The following is a 22,865-nucleotide window of genomic DNA, read 5'->3' on the forward strand; positions in this document are numbered from 1 at the left end:
TGAGGCTCATCCATGGTGTGGTGGGTACTAGTGCTTCATTTCTTTGTTATGGTTCAAAATTATTCCATGCATGGATTTACCCACATTCTGTTTATCCATTCATTATTTAATGACATTTTGGGGGTTTCCATTTTTTGGTTTGATTTTTCTTTATTTTTAAAAGGTTATATATTATTGGGTTAGCCAAAGAAACACAGTAACACATACTAATAGACACACACATATATATGTACATATCTTGATTCTTCTGGAATCAAGGAGGAAAAATCAGTAAATTATGCTCTACATACAATAACTTCAAAATTATTGGTTTTACAGTAAGGCCACTACCTTATTTCCCATCCTCACAACTAGAAATTTGAAATTAGGAAAAGTCTCAAAAGAAATATTTTATTTATGTTCAGTGGTATTTGGTCATTCAGGAAATGTTGAAATGCAGACGTTAATTTACATTTCATAGAGTGGTTTGATGGATGCGTGCAACATACTTTTAAGTCTCAGCAAAAAAATAAAAGGTTAACCAAGTCAGCAAGTTTTAACTTTTTTTTTAAACAAATATGTTGTAAAGGTAGTTTCAGGTAACAAAATGTATAAAGTCACAGCTTAAGTATAAATACTGAATATCAGTAATATATTACTCTATCTTTTATGTTTTAAATAGTTTCCATGATTTTTTCTGAGATTCAAAATAATAAAGAATGTTTCATCCAGAACAAGCCAGTCCTTAATTGTTGACAGCACTCCCTATATGGTTTCCATTTCTGTTCATGTCTTAAAATTGGGAGCCTGGTGTAGACAGAGTATTCCATTTTGAGCCTGACCAATGCTGTACATCTTAAGCCTCATCCCTCACCTCTAAAGTGATGATGTTTCGTGGCTACTATGGATATAACACTCATGCATCAAGTGCTTATTTAAATTAAAGTGCCCTGGTCAGGCACAGCGGCGCACATCTGTCATCTCAGCCACTTGAGAGGCTGATGCAGAAAGATCACAAGTTCAAGGTCAGCCTGGGTTTTTAGCATGACCTAGTCTCAAAATAAAAAAGACTGGAGATGTAGCTCAGTGGGAAAGCACTTGTCTAGCACGTGTGAGGCCCTGGGTTCCATGCCCCGTACTATAAATAAATAAGTAAAGAAATAAATATGGAAGTGCAGTATAGTAGGAAAGCTAAGCCTGGGGACAAAGTTCTCTCTACAAGGAAGCAGGCCTTTCTGGAAGCAGATAAATAGAAAAGCCATGGAGTCAAAACAAAGTGCCAAAAGATGTTGGGCAACAGAACTGGCCTTACTAATAATTTTATTTTATCCAGACAGCATTTGTTTAGTGTCAGAACTATTTGTAAGATTGAGTAAAAGCTGAGCTCCTACTCTTGAAGAATTCACAACCCAATAAGATACTGACCTATTGATACAATGCAGAGACCTGATAGAGACACCTAAGTTATTGCTACTTCAGCCCAAGTTTCTATACTGGACATCAGAGTGACACATCAAAATAATCCATTTTTTATTGTCTTAATGGAGTATGGATGGCCAGAAGAAAAAAGAATCTAGTAGACCATAGACTTGATTTTCTCATTAGCTTGATTTCTATTTCAAGGGACCAACAGTTGGTATGGAAATTCAAATGAATCTCCATTCCACACAAATTATGAATAGTTGGACTCATACATATTTTTGTGTAACAATGAGTTCTAATAGTAATAAGATTTTTAAAGTAATCAAATAATTATATTTATTGATGAATCCTAAGTCAAAACTTTCCATCTTCATTCTCCTTGTTCCAAAAGAACTAGTGCAAACATGAGGGTTTCAGAATAAACATATTTTTACCACTCTAGCAGACCAAAGAAAAAGTTCTTAAAAACTTGTTTATTTTTCCAATTGATATCTCATGAGTTGAATTCATTTTCCTACTCAAAAAGGCAAGTTTTATGTAACACTTTGTGTTAGAACCTGCCTCAGTCTTTGATAGTAATCTCTTGTTAAACACTTCTTATTGCACAATAGCACCCCTTTGTTCACTCTCTATGAGCTACTGACTGACCACACCATAGAAGAGACAGGAAGCAGTGCCTCTTATTTAAGCTCCATTTAACACTTCAAGACCTAATGACTGATTTTGAACAAAAACAAAAACACAACACCTTTATAGAGTTAAATCTCTAATCACTTTGAGATAGAAATTGCACCATGGAAACAGTTAACTAACAACCAAACTATTAAAGCTTATGCAGGGAGTAAAGGTAGTGATTTTTATATTACATTTTACTATTTGTTTTTCAACATGTATTTAAAATCACTTTGCTAATGAAAATTGTTATATCCATTATATAATAGGCAAGTGACATAAAGGGAAATTGATCCGGAGTTATTGTTCTACTCCTATGCTCATTTGAAAGCAAACTGTTCCTTGCTAACATCCCATTTTCTCCACACCCACCACTTGCAACATTAAACCACCAAACACCACCCAGGAACGGATTTCCTATTTCATCATTTTAAAACCATTATCTTATTCCCTTACTTTCTTGCCAAACTGGTTTCCCTTCACTTAAATTTCTGAGAGGTGATATGGTAAGATAGCAGGTCTAGACTATATAAATAGTTGGGTCCTGAAGTTAGAGCAGAGGACTAAAAGCCAATGGCCCTCTTTTGTTTGTATTTTCAGTACACTGCCTTAAACCCTGTGCAATCCCAAAGAGATTGTCCAGCTCCAAAGTATTTCTTTGTGTTTGTAAAGGGTGTTCATGTGGTGGTTCTGTGCATCAGCTGTCTGACAATTTCAAGGCAAAGACTTGTAGCTTAGGAAAGAAAATGAGAGCACATCTTATTCAGTTGAAAATGAGCCATTGCCTAACCTGCCAGTTAGAAAACAGTTAACTCTGTGAAGATGAACTGGATCCCTATCATGTGTTCCCATATATAATGAGGGTTGGGATCTTGGAGGTGCTGTCTTAAGTGAGCAATTCAGGGAGAGGGTACCAGTGAATGGGGTGAGGATTAGTTTCAGAGGATTTCTTTTAGAGTTGTGGAAATGAGGAAGTCTCCACCCATGCTTCAAATTATCTATCCACCCATGAACACTCCAGAATTTAATTTTCTTAAATGTCAGGCATTTGGTCACCAATTTACAGAGTAAGATTTATCTGTAAATGACTGTTAAGAGCTGCTTGATGGGTAACCGGGAATATAAGGCGATGTTATCTCAGGGGGTTGCCATTTAGTGACATGCCCTAATTACAGTTATTTAGGTCAATGTGTCCACATTTCAGCATCCTCCCATATGTAGAGGATGTTGATTACGTGTCCTCAGAAAGTTGCTTGTTGTCATTGATGGTGACTGGTAAAATGTAGGCATTGACAACTGAGAGGCAAATAAGGAGATGAGGCAGGCAAAATAGTGCTTGGGGTAATTCCTAGGTAGGGCTCTAGCCTACAGACTAATAAGAACAGTGGTACAGTGGGGTTATAGGTGAACATTCCTGAAATACTATTCTGCATTCTCATTTCATTTTTTATAACAAATACAGGGTAGGGAATGACTTTATTTGGATTTAATCCTCTCAGAATTGCTCAAACCAGAATGAAGGTTCCTAGTCAAAGTACAAACTGAGGAGCTTCTCCCCTGCTTCTAAGGAAACACCTCCTTGTGACAGCCACAGGGACTTACTTCAAATTCCAGGCTTTGGCTTTCATCTCTCTGCTCTTGGGGCTTTGGGTGCTGCCACATCTGGTGGTGGTTTGTGTGAAAGGAAATAATATATATAATAGTTTCCTGTTTGGTCATTTAAACTTATCCCTGGACCAGACAGAATTTGACCCACTTCACTCAACAGCAGTGTCCTGTCCCCAAGTGCCAGAGACCAACTACTCTGCCACTAATCCAGAAGCCAACTGCCCAGGCCCCTTATTCTGACCCTTATTGTTTTCATTTACATACACAATTGTTAATAGCATAGGCTGGATGCTATGATTTATTTCTTTAGAGCCTTGAATTATTTTTTACAAGAAACTCACAAAGCCCAGTTGAATATTGTCATTGCCACCAGTCTCTTCCTTTATTCATTTTTGGAGCCAGATTTCCTTTTATTCCTGAATTAAAAAGAAAAAAAAACCACTGAACTTTATAATGTCTTGTGTAATGACTGGCATGGAGTTTATTTTTAAGCCAATAATAAAATGAACAATACTTAATACTTGGAGTTATCTTTTTCTAATGTGGTTTAGGTTCTTACTCTAACCAGGCTTGACAGTCTGGACCTGAAGGTCTTTCCTTGTCATTCATTGACTGCAAAGGGAGCCAGTGTTCTCTCTGGGCATGTTCATTTGTGGTCCCAAATGTCTGACAGACCATGGAGTTGGTGACATTATTTCTGTGTATGGGAATCTCTTTACATGGCAAATACATTGTACTCTTCAACTACTGAATAGGCCTGATGGTTCCTGAATCTCTGTATATATGGGTTGGGGTGGGGTGGGGGATTCCATTCTGCAGTCATCACTTATTTTTACTGTAGTCCCTTAAACTAATTTCAATTTCATCTTCTTTAGATACATTAGAAATGTATGAATACTTCTTTTTAGTTTGGACTTCCTGAAATACTTAGGTAAAATGGAGAGAAATCCTTATAATACATTTGTGTAGGGCAGGGGTGGGCAAGCTATGGCCCTCTGGCCAAATGCAGCCAGAAACCTGTTTTCATACAGGGATTTTGCATATTTAAAAGGACATGGGGCAGAAACACACAAGAATATAGAATAAGGACAATTTTTAAAATATCTACTGTCTAGCCTTTTACTGCTATAGTGTGCTACTCTTTGGCTCAGGCTAGCATCATGGGCTAAAGTTTTAAGCCTTAAATTTAAAGACTCTAGTATCTCTTTGAACCTTAGACATGAGGTCTTATCGGTTAATCCTGCTATACCAAGGTAAATCATATTTGTTCCAATTTGCTGTTTTAGTAAATTAGATATAGGTACTATTTATATACTCTCTGGTGGTTTGCAATTCTGGCTGCATTTTAAAATCACCTGGGAAGCTTTGAAAATGCTGTTGCCTAGACCCCTCTGCCAGGAGCCTGATTGAGTTAATCTGGGTAGGGTAGGGGTCAATATAGATATTTCTTACCTGCTCTTCAGGTGATCATGCTGTCCAGCCAGAGCTGGAAATGCAGGTCTGTATCATTCAAATGTCTATTTGTGGATGGGCAATTATCCCACATTCTTTGCAGTTTTTATTTACATTTTTCATTAGAAATATAATAGAAATGCATCATACAATTTTTTAATTTAATTTCAAGAAAGCAGTGGGGCTCAGAAAAATTTTAACTTGAGACAGTTTTAAAATGGGAAGAGCATTTGAAACAGATCATGCAGAGCCCAGAGAAATAGAATTCGAAAGATAGAAACCGAGAGGAGCATGCTGAGAGAAAAAAAGAGAGAGAAAAAAAAAAAAAAAACTCAATTTCAATACACAAATCACTGAGTAGATTTCTTGCTATCTGGGTGAGTGTATCTATTTTCACAAGTGCTGTTAACATAGCTGTTAACAGAGCAGTAAATCTGGGGCACCATGTTTTTTTTTTTTTTTTTTTTTCTAAGTTGTTAAGAAGAATTATATCAGTGTGCAGGTGTCACACGCAGTTACTCAGAATCAGAAAGAAGACTGATGGGGGTTAAAAGATCTCCATCTATCTATCTTTTTGCAACCAACCACGTCCAGGCTGTTTCTTAAATAACTTCCTCTTGCTAATGAAGATACTGGTTGGGCATGGGTCGGGCTTTCCCATCTCAGCATAAGACTGAAAAATTTGAATGTGCCCTGGTGGCAGCCTCACTGACCACGCCAAGTACCCCAGGCAGAAATCTGAGCAGTAATAACAGGTAATGACAACAGACCATGGACACCAGCTGATTTTGTTTTCTCTCCATTTACAACGTGTTCTTTTCCCTCTTCTTTTATTTTTCTCCAAACCAGCAAGTGCGGAGGCAAGACACATCAAAGCAGAGATGGGAAGTGAAAGAGCTCTCGTTCTGGACAGATTAGCAAGCAATGTGGCAAAACGAAAAAGCTCAATGCCTCAGAAATTCATTGGTAAGAATACAAACCTTTTTCCTGCTGCTGTTAGCAGATAGTTTGGATGAGATAACATATGAATGCTTACTAATACCGGCCCTTCCTACCTTAACCTCTGTTAAAACAAGGTACTTGGTTTCCATTGTACACTTTTATTTGGTGTGATTCATTGTGATGGCTCTAGAAAATAGAATAAAAGATATTAACTGAAGAATCTTAACAACAGAAGATGGGAGCATTTGGTATCCAATTTCCTAAATGGAGGTGGTGTTTAAAATGCTGTCCCTTCCTCTTCACTCTGAATGACATATGTTGCATGAGTTTATGCAACTTAAACCAGCAAGATGTTCAAGATAGCATTTTTGTAATTATATAAGTTGGTTTTGCTCGCATGCTCAAACTTTGTTCATTCTCTAAAACATATTGTCATATTTTCTTGAATTTGATGGAAAATTGGTTTTAAGGGAAAGTGGCTGGGCAAACAGATTTAAATAACGTGGTTTGATTTAATCATTTGTCTTACTGAAATTAATTTTTATCCCATTGGTTTTCACATTGTCAAAAACTATAGCAGAACAAAATGACTGAGAAATAATTCTGTTCATTAAAGTGTTAGAACTTCCAAATGGCAGGGATATTTTGCTGGACTGTCCCAGATGTTTTCGTACATGTGATCATGATATTTAAAATAGATATGTAGTTGGGAAGTAGATGGTTGGATTGAATATATCAGTTTTGTTACAAATTGAAAGTTGGTGATATTGAACAAAAATAGTTATCACATGAAAATAGACCTTCCTCAACACAACAATATTTTAGAAACCTGCCAATATCTTCTTCAAAGCTGCTTGGTGATATTGATATCCTACTTCAGTCCTTTTGTGTTTATTCTTTTCAGTAACTTTTATGGATAGAAGTGCCTGCCTGGTTTTTCAATCTGGCTAAATTTTATTCTGATATAGATAATATTTTTACAAGCAGACATTCTATGTGATTTGTAGAATATATTGAAAGAACCCATATATTTCAAAATTACCTAACTCAGTGTTGTGCTTATTTTATTTTTATTAGTTAAAAGGTTTTGTACACTTTCAGTCACTTTGAGACTAAATTGTCACATTAAAGTTGGTGTATTCCAGCTTAGGGAGATTCCCTCCTCCTTACTGTCTTCTCTCTTCTTGGTAAGAAATGTCAGGGGAAATTCAGTTGGGAGTCCAAGTCATTGTCTTAAATCATTGCCTGTTTGTCTTTTGACCTTATGTGAGGAGATTCCGACTGACATAAAAGAAAGCTTGAATTGTTATTCTATGGCATGAATGTATTTTAATTTGGGGAAAGTTTTTGGCTCTACAGATGGCCGAAGCTGGTATGGAGAGGGGCTTAGGGGAGAGGTAGGCAAGGAAACCCCGCGTAGAGTGTCTTAATTTTAATCCAGTTTTGGCCAATGCCCGTTGGTCTAAGAGAACTAAAATTTGAGAGAGGGCACCTAGTTCTCACAGCTGCCCTAAATGTATAGTTGAGCTAAACCCTTACTTACTAAAATAAAAGTTGCTTTGGTATTTTCATGGGTTAAAAAACACAACTTGTTTCCTGTGTCAAAGCCCACATGGTTCTGCTCGTCATCTCAAGGATCCATCCCTTTTGTCACCATTCTTTTTTTACTTGTATATGGACACAATACATTTATTTTTTTATTTTATTTTTTATTTTTTGTGGTGCTGAGGATTGAACCCAGTACCTCACACATGCTAGGCAAGTGCTCTACCACTAAGCCACAATCCCAGCCCTGTTTGTCACCATTTTGTTCCTCCACCTCCAGACTCTGACCCTAAAGGTACTGATTTCTGCTCAGTGCTAGAATCAGAAACTGAGTAGAGTGAGCTGTTGGTTCAGCTGAGGTGACAACTTCAGGGCTTCAGGTCCCAGAATAACTGGGGACATGGTTGGCTGGTTGGTAAGCTGTGATACAGCTCAATCAGAAGAGCCAGATTAGAAGTCAGAAGACTAGGCTCCATTCTAGCCCTGTCATTTCTTTACTATGTGTGTTTAGACAAATCACATAACCTTGCTGGGCCTCTATTCACTCATCTGTGAAATGGGAAAACTGAATAGGTAATGAAATGACCATGAAGGCCTCTGTCATCTACAAGTCTATAGTATGACTTAGAGGAGAAATCTGAGGCAAAAATTAGGAATACCACTTTGCGTTATAGAGGCCGTGTGTAACTTGGGGGTTCATGTCATAAACCATATCTCATGTTTGAATGTGTTTTGTTGGGTTTTTGTTGTTGTTAATGTTGTTGTGTTTTTTGTAGTGCTGGGGATTGAACATGCTAGCATGCTAGGTAAATGCTCTATCCCAGAGTTACACCCCCAGCCTTTAAGGTTTTAAAAAAAAATTTAGGAAGGTATTATTTAATCTGAGAATCTAAAAAAAAAGAAAAGAAAAGCAGTTTCACTAGCTCACCATTCATATATTTTACTCAGGGCCGCTATGTGCCTCTTGTTCGTTTGCTCTTGCGTTCTTTATTCTTCAGACTCCTATCAGATACATGGTGTTCTTGTTCCTGAGCACTGTTATAATCTTCTAGTATTAATTTATTTCCTAAACTATTGTTTGAGAGATATTTTTTCTAGGGACCCCCTGAATCATTTAACTGAAATAGCCTTTGTGACAGAAAATAGTGATGTCACAGGAAGGGAAAAGAACATATCTGTGGCCCTGTGTAGTGTTGGAGATGAAGTGGCACAGAACACGTGGGACTAATCTTTCCACTCTTCCCTCTCCTACATTTCCTCTCCAAGCCACCATTTTCTGAAAAGGCTCAGCTGCCAGGGAAATGGCAATGGGGAGGTGTGAAGCCAGAATGAGTCACCCCTTTTAATCCTTGCTGACTGCTGCACTGCACTCAGACCAACCTTGACCTCTTGAACTGTGAGGGTAAAGGTGAAATTATACCATCAGGTCAGCCTGCAACTTTCCTGGCAGGTAGCATTTTTTTATCTATTAATATATGAACTGAAGAAGAGGGACCTATTGGATTAAGTCATTAATGCATTTGGAAACATGAAAATTCTATTATTAACAGGTAAGAGTAAAATCAAATTGCCCAATCAAGAGAAAATTAAAACTTAAAAAAAATCCTCAAGAAATCTTGTATCACTTTGTGTCTAGTAGGAAGTACATTGACACACATTCTTCAGAAATCAGCATCTTTATGGCATCAGTACAGATTAGTTCTTTTCAAATGACATGAAGAGCTTACTTGTAGCCTCCTAACCCTTCCAGGGGATTGCCTTTCTCTCACTGTTGTTGTACTATTATGAATTTGCTTGGCTAGACTCCAAATTAAGCTAATCTTAAATACTTGGCTCAAAATGGAGGCAAGATTTCTATCCTGGAGGGAGGAGGAAAATGACTATATGTCTGCATTTCCTTCTTTCTTGTTTTCATTCTTTCACCCAAAATAGATGCGTGATTCAGACTATAGTTATTACCACAGCATCTCCTTATTTAAAAAAAAAAGTTTTATGTGTTAGTTTATTAAAGAAAGTTTTTATGTCGAAAAGAGCATGGATGAAGCTCTCTCTTACCCATGGTAAACATGTGAGTGAGGTTTTGACACTTCAGCAAACACCACTGATTCTCCCTATGAAATGACTAATGAGAAATTACCTGCTTTGGTTAACAGAGCAACAGGAAGCAGTTTTAATACCTGTGTCTAAGAGTAGAAACCCCTTCCACTCCTTCCCAAAAGCTTGATGTCCATAGTTCTGTAAGCTTTACAGTGTCATCTCCTTTTAGAAGTATTAGGAACCTGGTGTTTGACCAAGGAGGGAAGGGGGTACCAAAGAGCTGGGGAAACACAGCTGGTGGTAGCACAGCAGGGCCAAATCTAAGTCTATGAGCTGTCACACCCATGGCCTTCCTTGGGAGGGTCACAGAGCAGAGTATGTCTTGTGCCAGTGGGGTCTTAGTGAGCCTGGTCATTGAAAACTGGTGAAAGGAAACCCCTAGAAGATGGCAGTTGATCTGTCCTGACAAAGTGGTCTGCTAGAGAAAAGGACTATCTGCCCCCATGACTGTCAGAACAGATGACATCCAGCTAGCACCTCGTGGTGTCTCATGAAGGACAAAGACTTCTACAGCAACAAAATGTGGTCTCCAGCTCAGGTCTCCTCATGGCCACCCCCGCACTCTCTCTGTTCTTGCTCCTCTTTCCTGCTGCTACTCGTTCTGTTCTCCTCCTGGAAGAGAATTGGTAATTTTAGTCTCATTTATGTTGAGACCAGAACTGTCATGACTATTGGGATATTCCATTTCCTCTACTTAACTGACTTTTGGCTTTTTTATTTATTTATTTATTTAATATGTGCTTGCAGTAACAATGAATGATAACACGTGGGAAATTATATGCAATAACAGCAAACACATTTAAGTGACTTGAGAAATTTTAAAGACTTAAAGGAAACCTGAGGGCTGGCGGTATAGCTCAGTGGTAGGGTGCTTGCCTAGCATGCATGAAGACCTGGGTTCAATCTCCAGTACTGAAAAAAGAAAAAGAAAAAGAAAAGAAAAAAGAAAATCTGAGTATTTCCCATTACCCCATGATAGTGACTATATTGGACTTGTATTTTTCTGAAGTTCAAGTCATTTTGCCTCTCTCTTCAAAAATACCTCTCAATGCTCCAACGGTGAAATAAGGCCTTCCACAAACTGAGCCTACTACAATCTGTCTCCACTTCACCCTTTCTAATCTCTTCATTTCAGCTAACTACTAGGCCTTTGCTTTAGCCACAGTGACATACCCCTCTCTCTTCTCTGTTCTCTTTTTTTCCCCTTCTTCTTTCTTCTTCTTCTTCTTCTTCTTCTTTTTTTTTTTTTTTTTCAGTCCCAGGGATCAAACCTGGGGGCTGTCTACCATTGAGCTGCACCTCTGGCCCCTTCTAAAAATTGTTTTTGAATTTTGAGACAGTCCTGCTAAATTGCTGAGGCTGACCTCAAACTTGCACTCCTCCTACCTCAGCATCCTGAATTGCTGGGATTACAGGTGTGTACCACCACACCCTGCTTCTTTTCCCACCGTGTCTATTCATTCTTTCCCAGTTCTTGTTCTGGATGCCCTGCCTGGATGCTCATTGTTGGGGATGGGGATGTGGTTCAGTGGTAGAGGGTTTGCCTGGCATGTGTGAGACCCTGGGTTTGATCCACAGCATGTACACACACACACACACACACACAGACACACACACACACACACACACACACACAAGTATACATTGTCAAGCTGGGTGTGGTGGCACTTACCCGTAATCCCAGCAATTTGAGAAACTGAGGCAGGAGGAGATCCTGTCTCCAAATAAAAAAATAAAAAGGGCTGAGGATGTAAAGCATCCCTGGACTCAATCCCCAGTATTAAAAAAAAAAAAAAAAGCATGCATTGCCCACACACTGCCAGCCCTGGCCTCCCTCTGCCCACTCTCCTGTGCACCAGGTGCATATAGTAGTCTGCTTCTTATTATAGAGAGATGGTCTCCAACACCATCACCACCACTGCCTCTGTTACAAAGTATAAAGAAAAGAATGGGTTGATATTTTCCTCATGTTGTATGTAGTATATTTGAAAAGCAGTCTATAGTTTTCTCTCTCCACTGTCTTGGCCACCTTCTACTTTTGTCTACCACTTGGCTAGCATTAAGAATGCTGACTTGTAATGAAATTGTATAAATGCTGCATCCCCTCTATTGGGTTGCAATTGTATTTGTATTCCTCAAAGTACCAACATGGCACTAAGCAAATAATAATAGCAACAACAATAATAATAGGTCTGTCACTTTTTGAGTGCTTATGTATACCAGGCACTCCATTAAGTATTTGATGGACATCACGACTTTGTGCATCTCAGAAACGCTGTGGGAACCACCCCAGCAGAGTATCTGAAGTTGCTGTCAGTGATGTGCCTGAGCCGCATGGGCAAGGTAGCTGCAGGGAAACAGCAGTTAATGCTCCAACACATGCTGAGACATGTGAGCTCTTGGATTGTATCCCAGTTCTCTGTTCACCAAAACTGGGCAGCCTTGAAAACTGAATCAACTTGTTCATGCCTTTGGTTCTTCATCTGACTAAAAGATGATAATCCACATCTTGAAAGGTATCAACCTCTAAAAGGTGATAAAATGAGAGTGCAGAGAATCTGTGTATACAATAGGACCTTAATTAAAAGTAGCTATTGTTATTGTATTCATATATATAAGGTGTCCTGTTGGGTTCTGTGGAGTATAAGGGCCAGAAGTCAATGGCCAATGGATTAGGTAATGGAATTTGACCATCAACTCTGAAGACAGAGGTCTGAATCCACATGCTCAAGATGGCAGTTAGAAGCCAACAACATATGCCCTCACTACATTGCATCATTTCAGGTCTGGTGGTTGCTCAGTTTAGACTTACCAAAGCCTGAATACTAGAGCTCTACACCTTTAGAATGAATCACAGGGGCAAGGTGTGGTGACTCACTCCTGTAATCCCAGCAACTAGGAAGACCGAGACAGGAGGATGTCAAGTTTGAAGCCAGCATGGGCAACTTAGCAAGACCCTGTCTCAAAAGAAAAAAATAAAAAGGGCTGGGGATGTAGGTCTGTGGGGGAGCACTTGCCTAGTATGTGCTAGGCCCTACGCTTAATCTTCAGTACTAAAGAAAAAAAAGAATCATAGGGAGGAAATGGCCCAACCAGGCAGCCTGGGTTTCTAAACTTAGGACTCAATGTTACCCTTTGTATTTTCATTGGAAGAAAACCTCTATTCAGTCTGAAGCTGGTATCATGAATCATTCAAAGGTGTGGTGTGATTTTGACTAGAAGCTGGACCAGAGGCTCTGAGCAGCTTTGGAAGCAGTTATCCTCTTGTGGTTTGACTAACCTTTTTTATGAGTGTGTTACTAAAGAAACGTGAGCTGTTGGCTTTTCAATTACTGTAGCTTACCCCTTCAGAGTTTCATACACATTGAGTCATCGTGTCTACAGGTGACTGATAATCATCTGCACTGCTCAAGTTACCGTAACTCATAGATGAGGGGATCTGATGGTTGCAAGCTGCACGTGAAGATCTGAGTCCTCCCCTCTTAACAATGAACAATGGTCTGCGTTAACCACAGAACTCAGTCACATATTTTCCCTCATCCAGGGGGTTATTTTCCTCTTAATGTTTTGCCTCTTACAGGTTCAGTGCTCACCTCTTGTGTTCTGACATATGCTGCAGGTGGTATAGACTGTGAAATTATAGACCCGGGCAAGGAAAGCAGACTCCTGGGAGAAAGGATGAAAGTAGTTTGTGATATACCTGCCCTACCCCTGGAAACTTTCTGGAGCCTCTCTATTAGATGAAAAAAAAATAAAGAGATTCAAGAGGACTCCTGGTATTTAGGGAGTTTGGCAGAGCCCGCCACACTGGGAGATCATCAAAACTCCGAAAAGCCTAGAAACCAAAGTTCATCACTCCTGTGTCACCTTCACGAGAATGAATGTTTGTGATCTCAGCTGGCTTTCGTGCTCGCAGTGTCTTTCTTTCAGTCAGCCTTCAACAAAGATACATCCAGTCTGGGAGTTGAAAATAGGAACTATTATTTATTTTGGCAAAGGCATAATTTTCTGTTGCTTCTTATTGCGTTGTCAAGGTAGGGTATTTTTCTTCACATTTTTTTTTTCCTTTTAGGTTTTTGTCTGGAAACTATCACCTTGACCTTAAGGTAGTGAGGATGCAGATCCATCTGGTTAGATTAGGTCTTTTAGTTGGCCTTTCTGGTTTCAATTTCTGGTCTGTCTCTCACATTGCCCTAACACTGACCGAAGCCTCTCTTCCTCAAGGACACGTAGCCATTTGCTGTTTGTTCACATCCATGCCCTATGGTTGGTCACCAGAACACCTGTCATTTGGTCCCACAATGTTCTGTTTTGTTGTTGTTTTTCAGTGATTCCCAAAATATACAATGTAAACTGACAAGAAGGACACAAGGGATTTTAAAACCTTGATTGAGGAAATAATTCTCTTTTTAGATTTCTTTCAGTCTCCAAGGAGATTGTTTATACCAAGGAGAACTATTTAGATTTAGTTGGCTGCTAGTTGTCTTTAATACTAATCTCTCACTTGGTAATCTCTGGGTTTTTTGGTGTGTTTTGTTTTTTACCAGGGATTGAATCTAGGGGTATTTTACCACTGAGCCACATCCCCAGACTTTTTTATTTTTTATTTAGATACAAGGCCTTGCTAAGTTGCTGAGGCTGGCTTTGAACTCCTGATTCTTCTGCCTCAGCCTCTAAACTGCATGTGCCAACACACCCAGTCAGTAATCTCTGTTTTTAACCAAGAGAAGGGATCTTAGTATCCAAGTATTCGCCAAGCTATCTAATCAAAATTTAATAAATTGATCTGTTACATTGTCTCTGTTTTTCAGTTACACCTGCTATTTGCAGCAAGTGATTCTAGTTTTCCATTTATATTAGTAATATAAAGTTCTCTTTAAGTTTTTTATAGTAGAAAAAATGAAGGAAAACACAAACTGATTCAAACTTAAAGAAAAGGAAAAAGTAAAATTTAAAAACTCCGGCATTTACGAATGTCTTTTATGTGCTGGCTGCTGTTCTCAGCACTTTCCAGTGACCTCCGCAAGGTAGTTATAATCGCTGTGTCCATTTCACATGAGATGATGCAAATAGCAACTGATGGAGTCAGTGTCAAACAGTTCATGCTACTCTCTGCAGTGTGTGAGGGAAAGTGCGTTTGAAGTGCACTTCTTTAGCCAGACTCTCTCACTCTTCCCTGGTCATGTCCTGCACAAGGCCACCTTCCTGCCTTCATTTCTTGTTGTCCCCCAACTAGGATGTCCTCCCTTATCCCCCAGATAATCTAAATCCTACCAATTCATCAAGACCCTTCTTAAAATTCAGATTTTCCGAGAATGCCTTTCTTTCTCTCCCACAAGTACTTTGGAAGTTCTTATTGTCTTGACTTTGCCTGTATGTTGCCTTTTAATCCTTGTCACAGAAGACATGTTATTCCCTTGCTTAAATGCTTCAACGGTGGCATTTAAAATAAAATCAAAGGTTTCCTAGAGCAAAGTAGCCCTTTCACAGATTTTATCCTATAACATCTCCAATTCAGTATATACAAGTCTCATTTCTCTCCCGCTACATTGGAAATGCCTCAAGAACAGAAACTGTTTCTCCTGATTTTTTTTCTTCTGGTATTATTGTCTTTCTTTCAATACTTAAGCCTTTTCTGTGTGGCAGTGACAAATTTTGGAACCCCATCATGCCTAGAAAATGGTACAGAAGAGAAGGATAGGGCTCAACAAATCTCTCCAGAGCCCAAGGTCAACAGAGTGGCCTGAGCCTCACCTCCACGCATCCTCCACACTCTCTCTTCCCTTGGCCGCTCACACCAAGCACATCTGCCACTGCTGCAGACATGGTCCCTGCCTCCTCTGTGGCCAGAGAACTTCTCTCTGTTTTCTAACACACAACACCCACATGCCCTGCTGGCAGCTAACTCCGTTTTCAGAATTTCTCAGCAGTTTGACATGAGAAGTGGGAGAAGGTGACCACAACAAATAAATGTCTTCAGTTAAGTGTGAAATAGGCCCTAAGGATCCCACATGTATCTAGGATACACCTTTCAAGTGAAGAGCAGCACACTTTAGGAAAGGGGCAAAGATGCAGATGGCGCCTTAAGAATGCCTTTGTAGAACTGCCTCCATTTAAAGCTCTTTTACTTCAATCTGAGTCCAGCAGGTGGTAGGTGAGCTGGGGAGTGGGAAGTTGGAGTGTTAGGGGCTATTTTCTCTACCCTTGTAGCTAATTTTAAAGCTGCTGAGGCTGATCACTGAGCATCCCCTAACATTACAAATAGAAAAATAGCTAAATGAGAGTTTGGAAGTTTACTGGGTCTTAAAACTTCACACAATGGAGGTGCAGAGGTCTGAGCCCCTGCTCACTGGTCGCTATCTTCCCTCTAAGCCTATCACAGAGTCTTCAGCCTCCTTTCCTCCTTTTCTTTCCAGTGGGCACCTCTGTCTGGTGATATCTCTGGCCCCTCCCTTTGCTTGCTGGCTTTATTTTGACTGTCGAAATGTGTGGCTAGAAAATAGCGTCCCTTGAGACTTCCGCTCCTGTGGAACCATGCCACCAGGGCTAGGTGTTCTTGAACTTACCTTTTCTCACTTTTTGAGGAAAATAATTTCATGCACTCTCTGCTTTAGTTACATGCTCTTCCTCTCCTTTGTTCCAGGCGAGAAGCGCCACTGTTTTGACGTCAATTATAATTCCAGCTACATGTATGAGAAGGAGAATGAAATGATACAGACCCGGATGATGGACCAAGCGATCAACAATGCCATCAGCTATCTTGGGGCTGAAGCCCTGCGCCCCTTAGTCCAGACACCACCTGCCCCCACCTCTGAGATGGTTCCAGTTATCAGCAGCATGTACCCCATAGCCCTTACCCGGGCCGAGATGCCAAATGGTGGCCCCCAAGAGCTGGAAAAGAAGAACATCCACCTGCCAGAGAAGAGCCTGCCCTCTGAAAGAGGCCTCTCCCCCAACAATAGTGGCCATGACTCCACGGACACTGACAGCAACCATGAGGAACGCCAAAATCACATCTATCAACAAAATCACATGGTCCTTCCCCGGACCCGCAATGGGATGCCACTGCTGAAGGAGGTCCCCCACTCTTATGAACTCCTCAAGCCCCCTCCCATCTGCCCAAGAGACTCCATCAAAGTGATCAACAAAGAAGGGGAGGTGATGGATGTGTTTCGGTGTGATCACTGCCGTGTCCTCTTCCTGGATTATGTAATGTTCACCATTCACATGGGTTGCCATGGTTTCCGTGACCCTTTTGAGTGTAACATGTGTGGATATCGAAGCCATGATCGATACGAGTTCTCATCTCATATAGCCAGAGGAGAACACAGAGCCATGTTAAAATGAACATCAATCTCAGAGATTGTGCTAAGGATTCAACCTCATTTTTAAAAACTGGCGACTCTACCTTAACAGATTGCTCTCAAATCCACACTCCTTTCCACGCCATTTTTAGTAGGGTCATGTTCCCATGGATAGTCAGAAAAACACTGTTTTCATTAAGACATTGTCTGCAGATCTTCTTGTTACTTCTGTGAAACCTTTGTTTTACCATCAGTTGAATTTTTATGGAATTTAAAAGCCAAAAAAGTAACTTGTCATTATATTTTGCAGCAATAAAACAGGCCAGCCATTGAAATCTGTTGCCAGTAGGAACAGTCCCCCAGTTGTGCTGCATGAGATTCTTTCTGAGATACATCAGTCATATGCGGAAAAGCCTCTTGGTCCTATGCCTAAGTCTGTGAAGAGGAGGAACTGACCAGCTGGCCTTGCCGTTTTGCTCTTAACACAAGATTGAAGGGTTAGTATATAATCTCCCCATCTCAAGTGATAATCCAAGAGTAAGTAAAAGAACCCTTACCAGTAACTGAAGACCCTGTTCTCAGAGCATCGGATGCACTTCCTATCACACAAGCAAATCATCATTTGTTGACACTTTTGCTTCTTCCCTTTCCCCTTTCGTCACTAGTGAAAAGCTGAGCCACTTTGGTCTAATCCAGTTGTCTACAGGAGAAATTCTGTACCAGAAGAACTGATGGTTTTAAATATAATCATCATTTAAACTCCAGCAGGTTGTCCACTGAGGACGATGGCATCCATTTCCATTGATCAAGATTGGGACCAGCAGGGTCTGAAGTAGAAATGGTTTAGCAGCCCCACAGGGGAAAAGAACCCAGCAGCTACTAAAAGTTCATGTCTCCTTCATGGAGTATTGGAGGACAAACCCAAAGCAAACTTGAAAATGATTTTTTTTTTCACACACACAAAAAACAAAGGATCCAAAACAAGGCTTAGCTTCCTCCTCCCTTCAGGAGGGGAGGCAGGGATGGACACCACGTTGGTCGTTTAGATCAGAGCTGAGCTTGGAGATGGGGTGAGAAGGGTGCACCTCCCCTGACAGGTTCTCTTTGATTAGGCCAGTGTGGGCTCTCTTTTCCCCTTTTTAAATGGAGCAGCTGGCATTCCATGAAAATTCCTAAAAGTCTGATCTAGCTTCTCCAGATGTGTCAGTCATCTTGTCATGATTACCGAGCATCTAGCTATCAAAGAGAAGTGCTGTGATAATTTGTAAAACCAGCACTGGAATAGAGAACACAAAACCTGTTTGCTAATCCTGTGTTTGCCCTTACTTAGTTTGTGACTTTGAACAAATCATTTAACTTTTAAAACTAAGTTTCCTCAACTATAAAATGAGTTGGATTTAGACCTTCTTGATGGTCCCTTCCAGCTTAATTTATACGTTATTATGCAGTAACCACAACTTATTATTTAAACTTCTTAATGTATGGGTATTAAGCAGAAGAGTCTGTATATGAAAATGTGTTTCACATTTCTTGGGTGTGAAAATGTTAGTGCGTTAACTTTTTCCTTTAACCACCAAGTTGTGAATGTTAACAAGATGGTGAGGAGAAACAAAAAACAGGAAGGTATTTTGATCTTGCCCAAAGTATATACACAAATTGGCACCTGCAGCTTCTTGCCAAAGCCTTTTTTTTTCTTTCTGTCTTTTTTTTTTTTCTTCCTTTTTCTTTTTTAAGAACTTGTGTAAGGGAAAATAAATTCTGCTTCCAGGGACAACTTCATGGAGCCTATTTACAAATTAAGAGCCAGCTTTATGAACATTTCTATCAGAGCCAAGAATTCCGAATTCCTGGTAGATTAGTGTTTTAATTTCTAAAGGGCTTATGCATTCAGCTCTAATTCAACTCATTTATGTGCTGCCAGTAATTAAAATGTTCCACCTCAGACTGCACAAATGGCTTATCCTTCTTTGTAGCATGGCGTCTGTCTCAGGGAAAAAAAGGGGGGAGGGGGTTATAAAATTCCATGGCAACAGTCCCAATATGTTTGAGCTTTCAGCTAAAGGGCTAGGTGTATTTTGGTGTGTAGTCTTCAGTACATCACTGTATTTCTGCAATACTCAGCTCTGAGCTCTGCCAGATCGCATACACTCATTGTGATAGAGGAGCTGCTTATTATATGCTTGAAATATCACACATCCTGTTGACTCTTTGGGGGACAAGAGAATTGGGAAGCAGGGACTAGGAGGAGAGAAAGCTGGGGAAGGAGAGAATTCCCACCAGATGACTGTTCAATTCTGCTGAAGAGACAACTTTTGCATCTCAGGATGGTAAACTAAGGCCCATTCTACCAATCCGGGGTCTCTTTATGGGTCCGACCCTCCTTTGTCCTGTGACTAACAGACTTGCTGAATGACTTGCATTCTTCCGAGGTCTGTTTTCTGAGTAGGGCAATACTCAGAAAGCCTGCACCTTCAAGGTAGTATTCTGAGCCTCAGTGGGTGCCCATCAACTCCAGAGAAAATGTGTATGTGGAGTTGCATGTTCTTAAGTCTTGCAGGTGAAACCAGTGGTACTCAGTGGTAACCACCACACACGGAAACACTTCCTTCTGCACAACCACTCCTTGTACTAACACCACCCTTGCTGGGGTGGAGGCTGAGGGGAGATGCCTGGAGAGAAGAGTCAGGATTGCTTCCACCACTGTTGGGCACCGAAGTCCTGGGGCAGTTCAGGAAGCACATTGGCTTTCTCAAGCAGAGGTCCTGAGCATGAGCTTGGTCTCTCTCCTTCCTTTCCTACCAGCCTCCTATAGGCAGGCTCCCACCACACACCAAGGAGGCCACAATCTGGAGACCATCCAAACTCACAAAAAGCCCCCTTTGTAGCCAAGGCACAGAGCTGGGGTGAGGATAGAAAAAGAATAGACTCAGCTCTCCAAATGCTAACACAATTTGAAGTGTTGCATAGGCCCTTTATCCTGGCAGAGACGAAACAGAAGTGTCTTTCCCATCACCCTTCACCACCACCACCAGAGAGAGAGAGGTACCGATAAATCCACCTGTCTGTAGCCACCTTAAGTCACTCTTTCAAGAAGACATTGCATGGCATTGATAAGCCAGCTAATCTTAGGCTTTGGTACCCATTCTTAGCTGTTCCTGACTCAGCTTCTGACTTTGCCAATGACAAAATTTCTTACCTTATAAATACAGCACTTAACGTTTTTCTAGGCCCATATTCACAGGGTCCCAGAAAGAAAATGATCTCAGATTTCTTTTGCAAAGGAGAATGTTTGGAAACACAAAATATTAACTCAGTTGAAACACTGTATTATTAACAGTTTCCAAAATAGCATCTGTATGGCTATTCTCATTCCCCTCTGCTTTTTTGTCCCCTCTGTTGAAGGTGAGTCAGAAGGTTTCAGGGGAAAAGGGATTCTTCTGGCCTGGGATGTAGCACAGTGATAGACCACTTGCCTAGCATGTACAAGGCCCTGGATTCCATCCCCAGCACAAAAATAGATAAAGCAAGCAGTATTTCTGAGACATATCCCAGGGCAAGCAGTCAGACCATCATGACAATGTTTCTCCGAAGTCCTAACTTTAAACTGCACCCCACTGAGAGAAAGTATGTGGGTCTCTAGTAGAGCTTTGGAAATTCAGGGACACTTAAGATTTGTGAAAGAGCTTGGACATCTTTGAGGACTCAAAGACTCAGAATGAGAACTTGTGAGCTCAAGAAAAGAAAGGGGAGTGGTGAAAATTCTCTCCTTAAAAAAACAGCATCGAGAGCAGAAAAACGTAAGTACTATAGAGTACTATCTCTCATCCCTCAAAGAACTGGAAACTATTTTTATGCTCATACAGAAAATACAGTTCAGGAAATATCTATAGACATAAGTAGGATAAGCAGGAATGACTTGGGATTTAAGTGCCTAAAATAAGGACAAAGGCTAGACCTGAAACTAAGGACTAAACCACTCTAGGAAACAGACTGTTTTATAATGCAACAAGACTGAGTAGTCCTGTGTAGGAACGATGAACCCAGAGTTGAGTACTCCTGACTCTAAGGACTTGGACTCAGAAGAGCCTAGAAGTTCTATTTCCAGAACTTGTGTGAACTCATAAAGTAACACAAGCTGTAAATAGTCTATACCCAGCCATGCTACCAATATGATAAGCAGGTTTTTGCACTTTGATGCAAGTTCCCTCCGAATATTACAATAATGAACTATCTTATACATTGGTATTGATCATGTTGTTATCTGAAATTGGAAATTAATGTTTTAATTAAAAATGTAAGGATACCACAATATCTACCTTCCAAGGATGTTGTGAGGTTTGATGTAACTTTTGTCTATGGGTTAGTGTTACTTTTTTGTTTTGTTTTGTTTGGGGCAGAGGGTTGGGGATGGGTTATGTTGGATGATTGCAAATCTTCTGCTATATGTACTGAGTCTGGATTTAGAGACATGAAAAATATCCCAAGACCCTACTAGAGCCATAATAGTGATCCCATCACAAATGAAGGCAACTGATGTGTAACACTGGTTCCTTCACATTGTTCTAGTGCATCAGGGTAGAAAACATGCAGAACCTTGGAACTAGTGTCAGTTAACCACAAGCTACCCAGGGAACTAGAATAGCTTTGCTCCCTTGTTGTCTCTGAGCATCAACCATTAGCCCCCAAGTTTTCTCAAAGGATTCTTATCTCTTCACTGACCCCACTCCAGGAATCCTGCCAACCTCATTCCAAGCCCTTGCAACACATCCACAGGGCCTGTTTCATATTCTGAAATAAGTGTGGTTTTACTGCTTTCCCTCCTGAAGAGACTGAGAACACACATTTTAACATGTTAGGAAAATGGGGCAGCCTTAAAATGACTGATCCCATTGCTAGTGACTCATTTTTAAAAGGACTTTTCCAGGTTAGCAGACAAGGCCCTACTTGGTGGGCCAGCTTCTGTGGGTTCACAGAAACCAAAGTACTGTGGGTTGCAAAGAATTAGCAGGTCATTTAAAAAGTAGACATGTCTTCACCCAGACTGTGGTTTTGCATGCTCAGGTTCTCAGTCTATGAGCTTTGGGGAAGGATCATTTTGGCTACTGGAAAAACCATAGCTTATTTTAAACGTCTGGTTGCCAAAGCCACCACACGTGTGGTCTGTGGATGACCCTTGTCTGCAGAATGACGAGGGAGGCACAGAGGAGGTTTGGGGCTCAGAGTGGCTTTACCACCAGGAGCATGACTGGGAGCCCTCGCCTAGCAGTTTCCACTCAGCCTGTGCTCAGAGCCTCTCCCTCCCATCTTTGCTTCTCAGAAATGCCCCCTAACCAGTAGCATCTTTTTTCCCCTCCTCTGGAGTTTTGCTTGGAATCCTCCAACCATATGGAGCACTGTAAAGTGTCCCCTCCTCCGGAAAGAGTGCCAAAGCCTGCTTTGAGCTAGCCGTGCTGACCTCACCAGAACATGATGAGCGCATCCTCGCATGTGAAACAGCCCTGCTGATACTGTCAATGTCTCCTTACCGTGTTCAATTTTTACACTGAAAAAAATAAAAAAATCCTGGTGTGTTTAAAATTAGTCCTGGTGCGTGCCTATCATTTGTAGTTGCTGCTGTCAGAAAATGGAAGGATTTCATTCTGCCCCAAAGAATATTTCCTTAATTTAGTCCTTCTGGCTATTTCTTTCTCTCCCCCGCCCCGCCCCCGCACCTTTTTTTTTTTTTTTTTTTTGGCCATGATGGGAATCAAACACAGGGTCTCACACATGCTCGGCAAAAGCTCTAACCACTGGGCTATATCCTGAACCCTCCACTGGCTGTTTCTTAAAGTCCAAATATCAAGA

At 40.6% G+C, this 22,865-nt stretch overlaps 1 protein-coding gene across 4 annotated transcripts in view; it reads left to right on the forward strand.

Annotated features, from left to right (window-relative positions):
• IKZF3 (IKAROS family zinc finger 3) overlaps positions 1-22,593 on the forward strand; it is an 85,793-nt gene extending 63,200 nt beyond the window's left edge. For 3 of the 4 annotated variants that reach the window (XM_079135403.1, XM_079135404.1, XM_079135405.1), the window contains 2 exons: positions 5,983-6,099; positions 16,361-22,593. In XM_079135403.1, coding sequence (XP_078991529.1) covers positions 5,983-6,099; positions 16,361-17,064 — 821 coding nt within the window. In that variant the 3' untranslated portion in view covers positions 17,065-22,593. Of the gene's footprint in view, positions 1-5,321; positions 5,889-5,982; positions 6,100-16,360 lie in introns of those variants that run through there. The other variant, XM_079135406.1, reaches the window with a different exon arrangement.
• Positions 22,594-22,865: the final 272 nt, after the last annotated feature.

This window comes from Sciurus vulgaris (assembly GCF_902686455.1).
Source record: "Sciurus vulgaris genome assembly, chromosome: 3".
Lineage (NCBI taxonomy): Eukaryota > Metazoa > Chordata > Mammalia > Rodentia > Sciuridae > Sciurus > Sciurus vulgaris.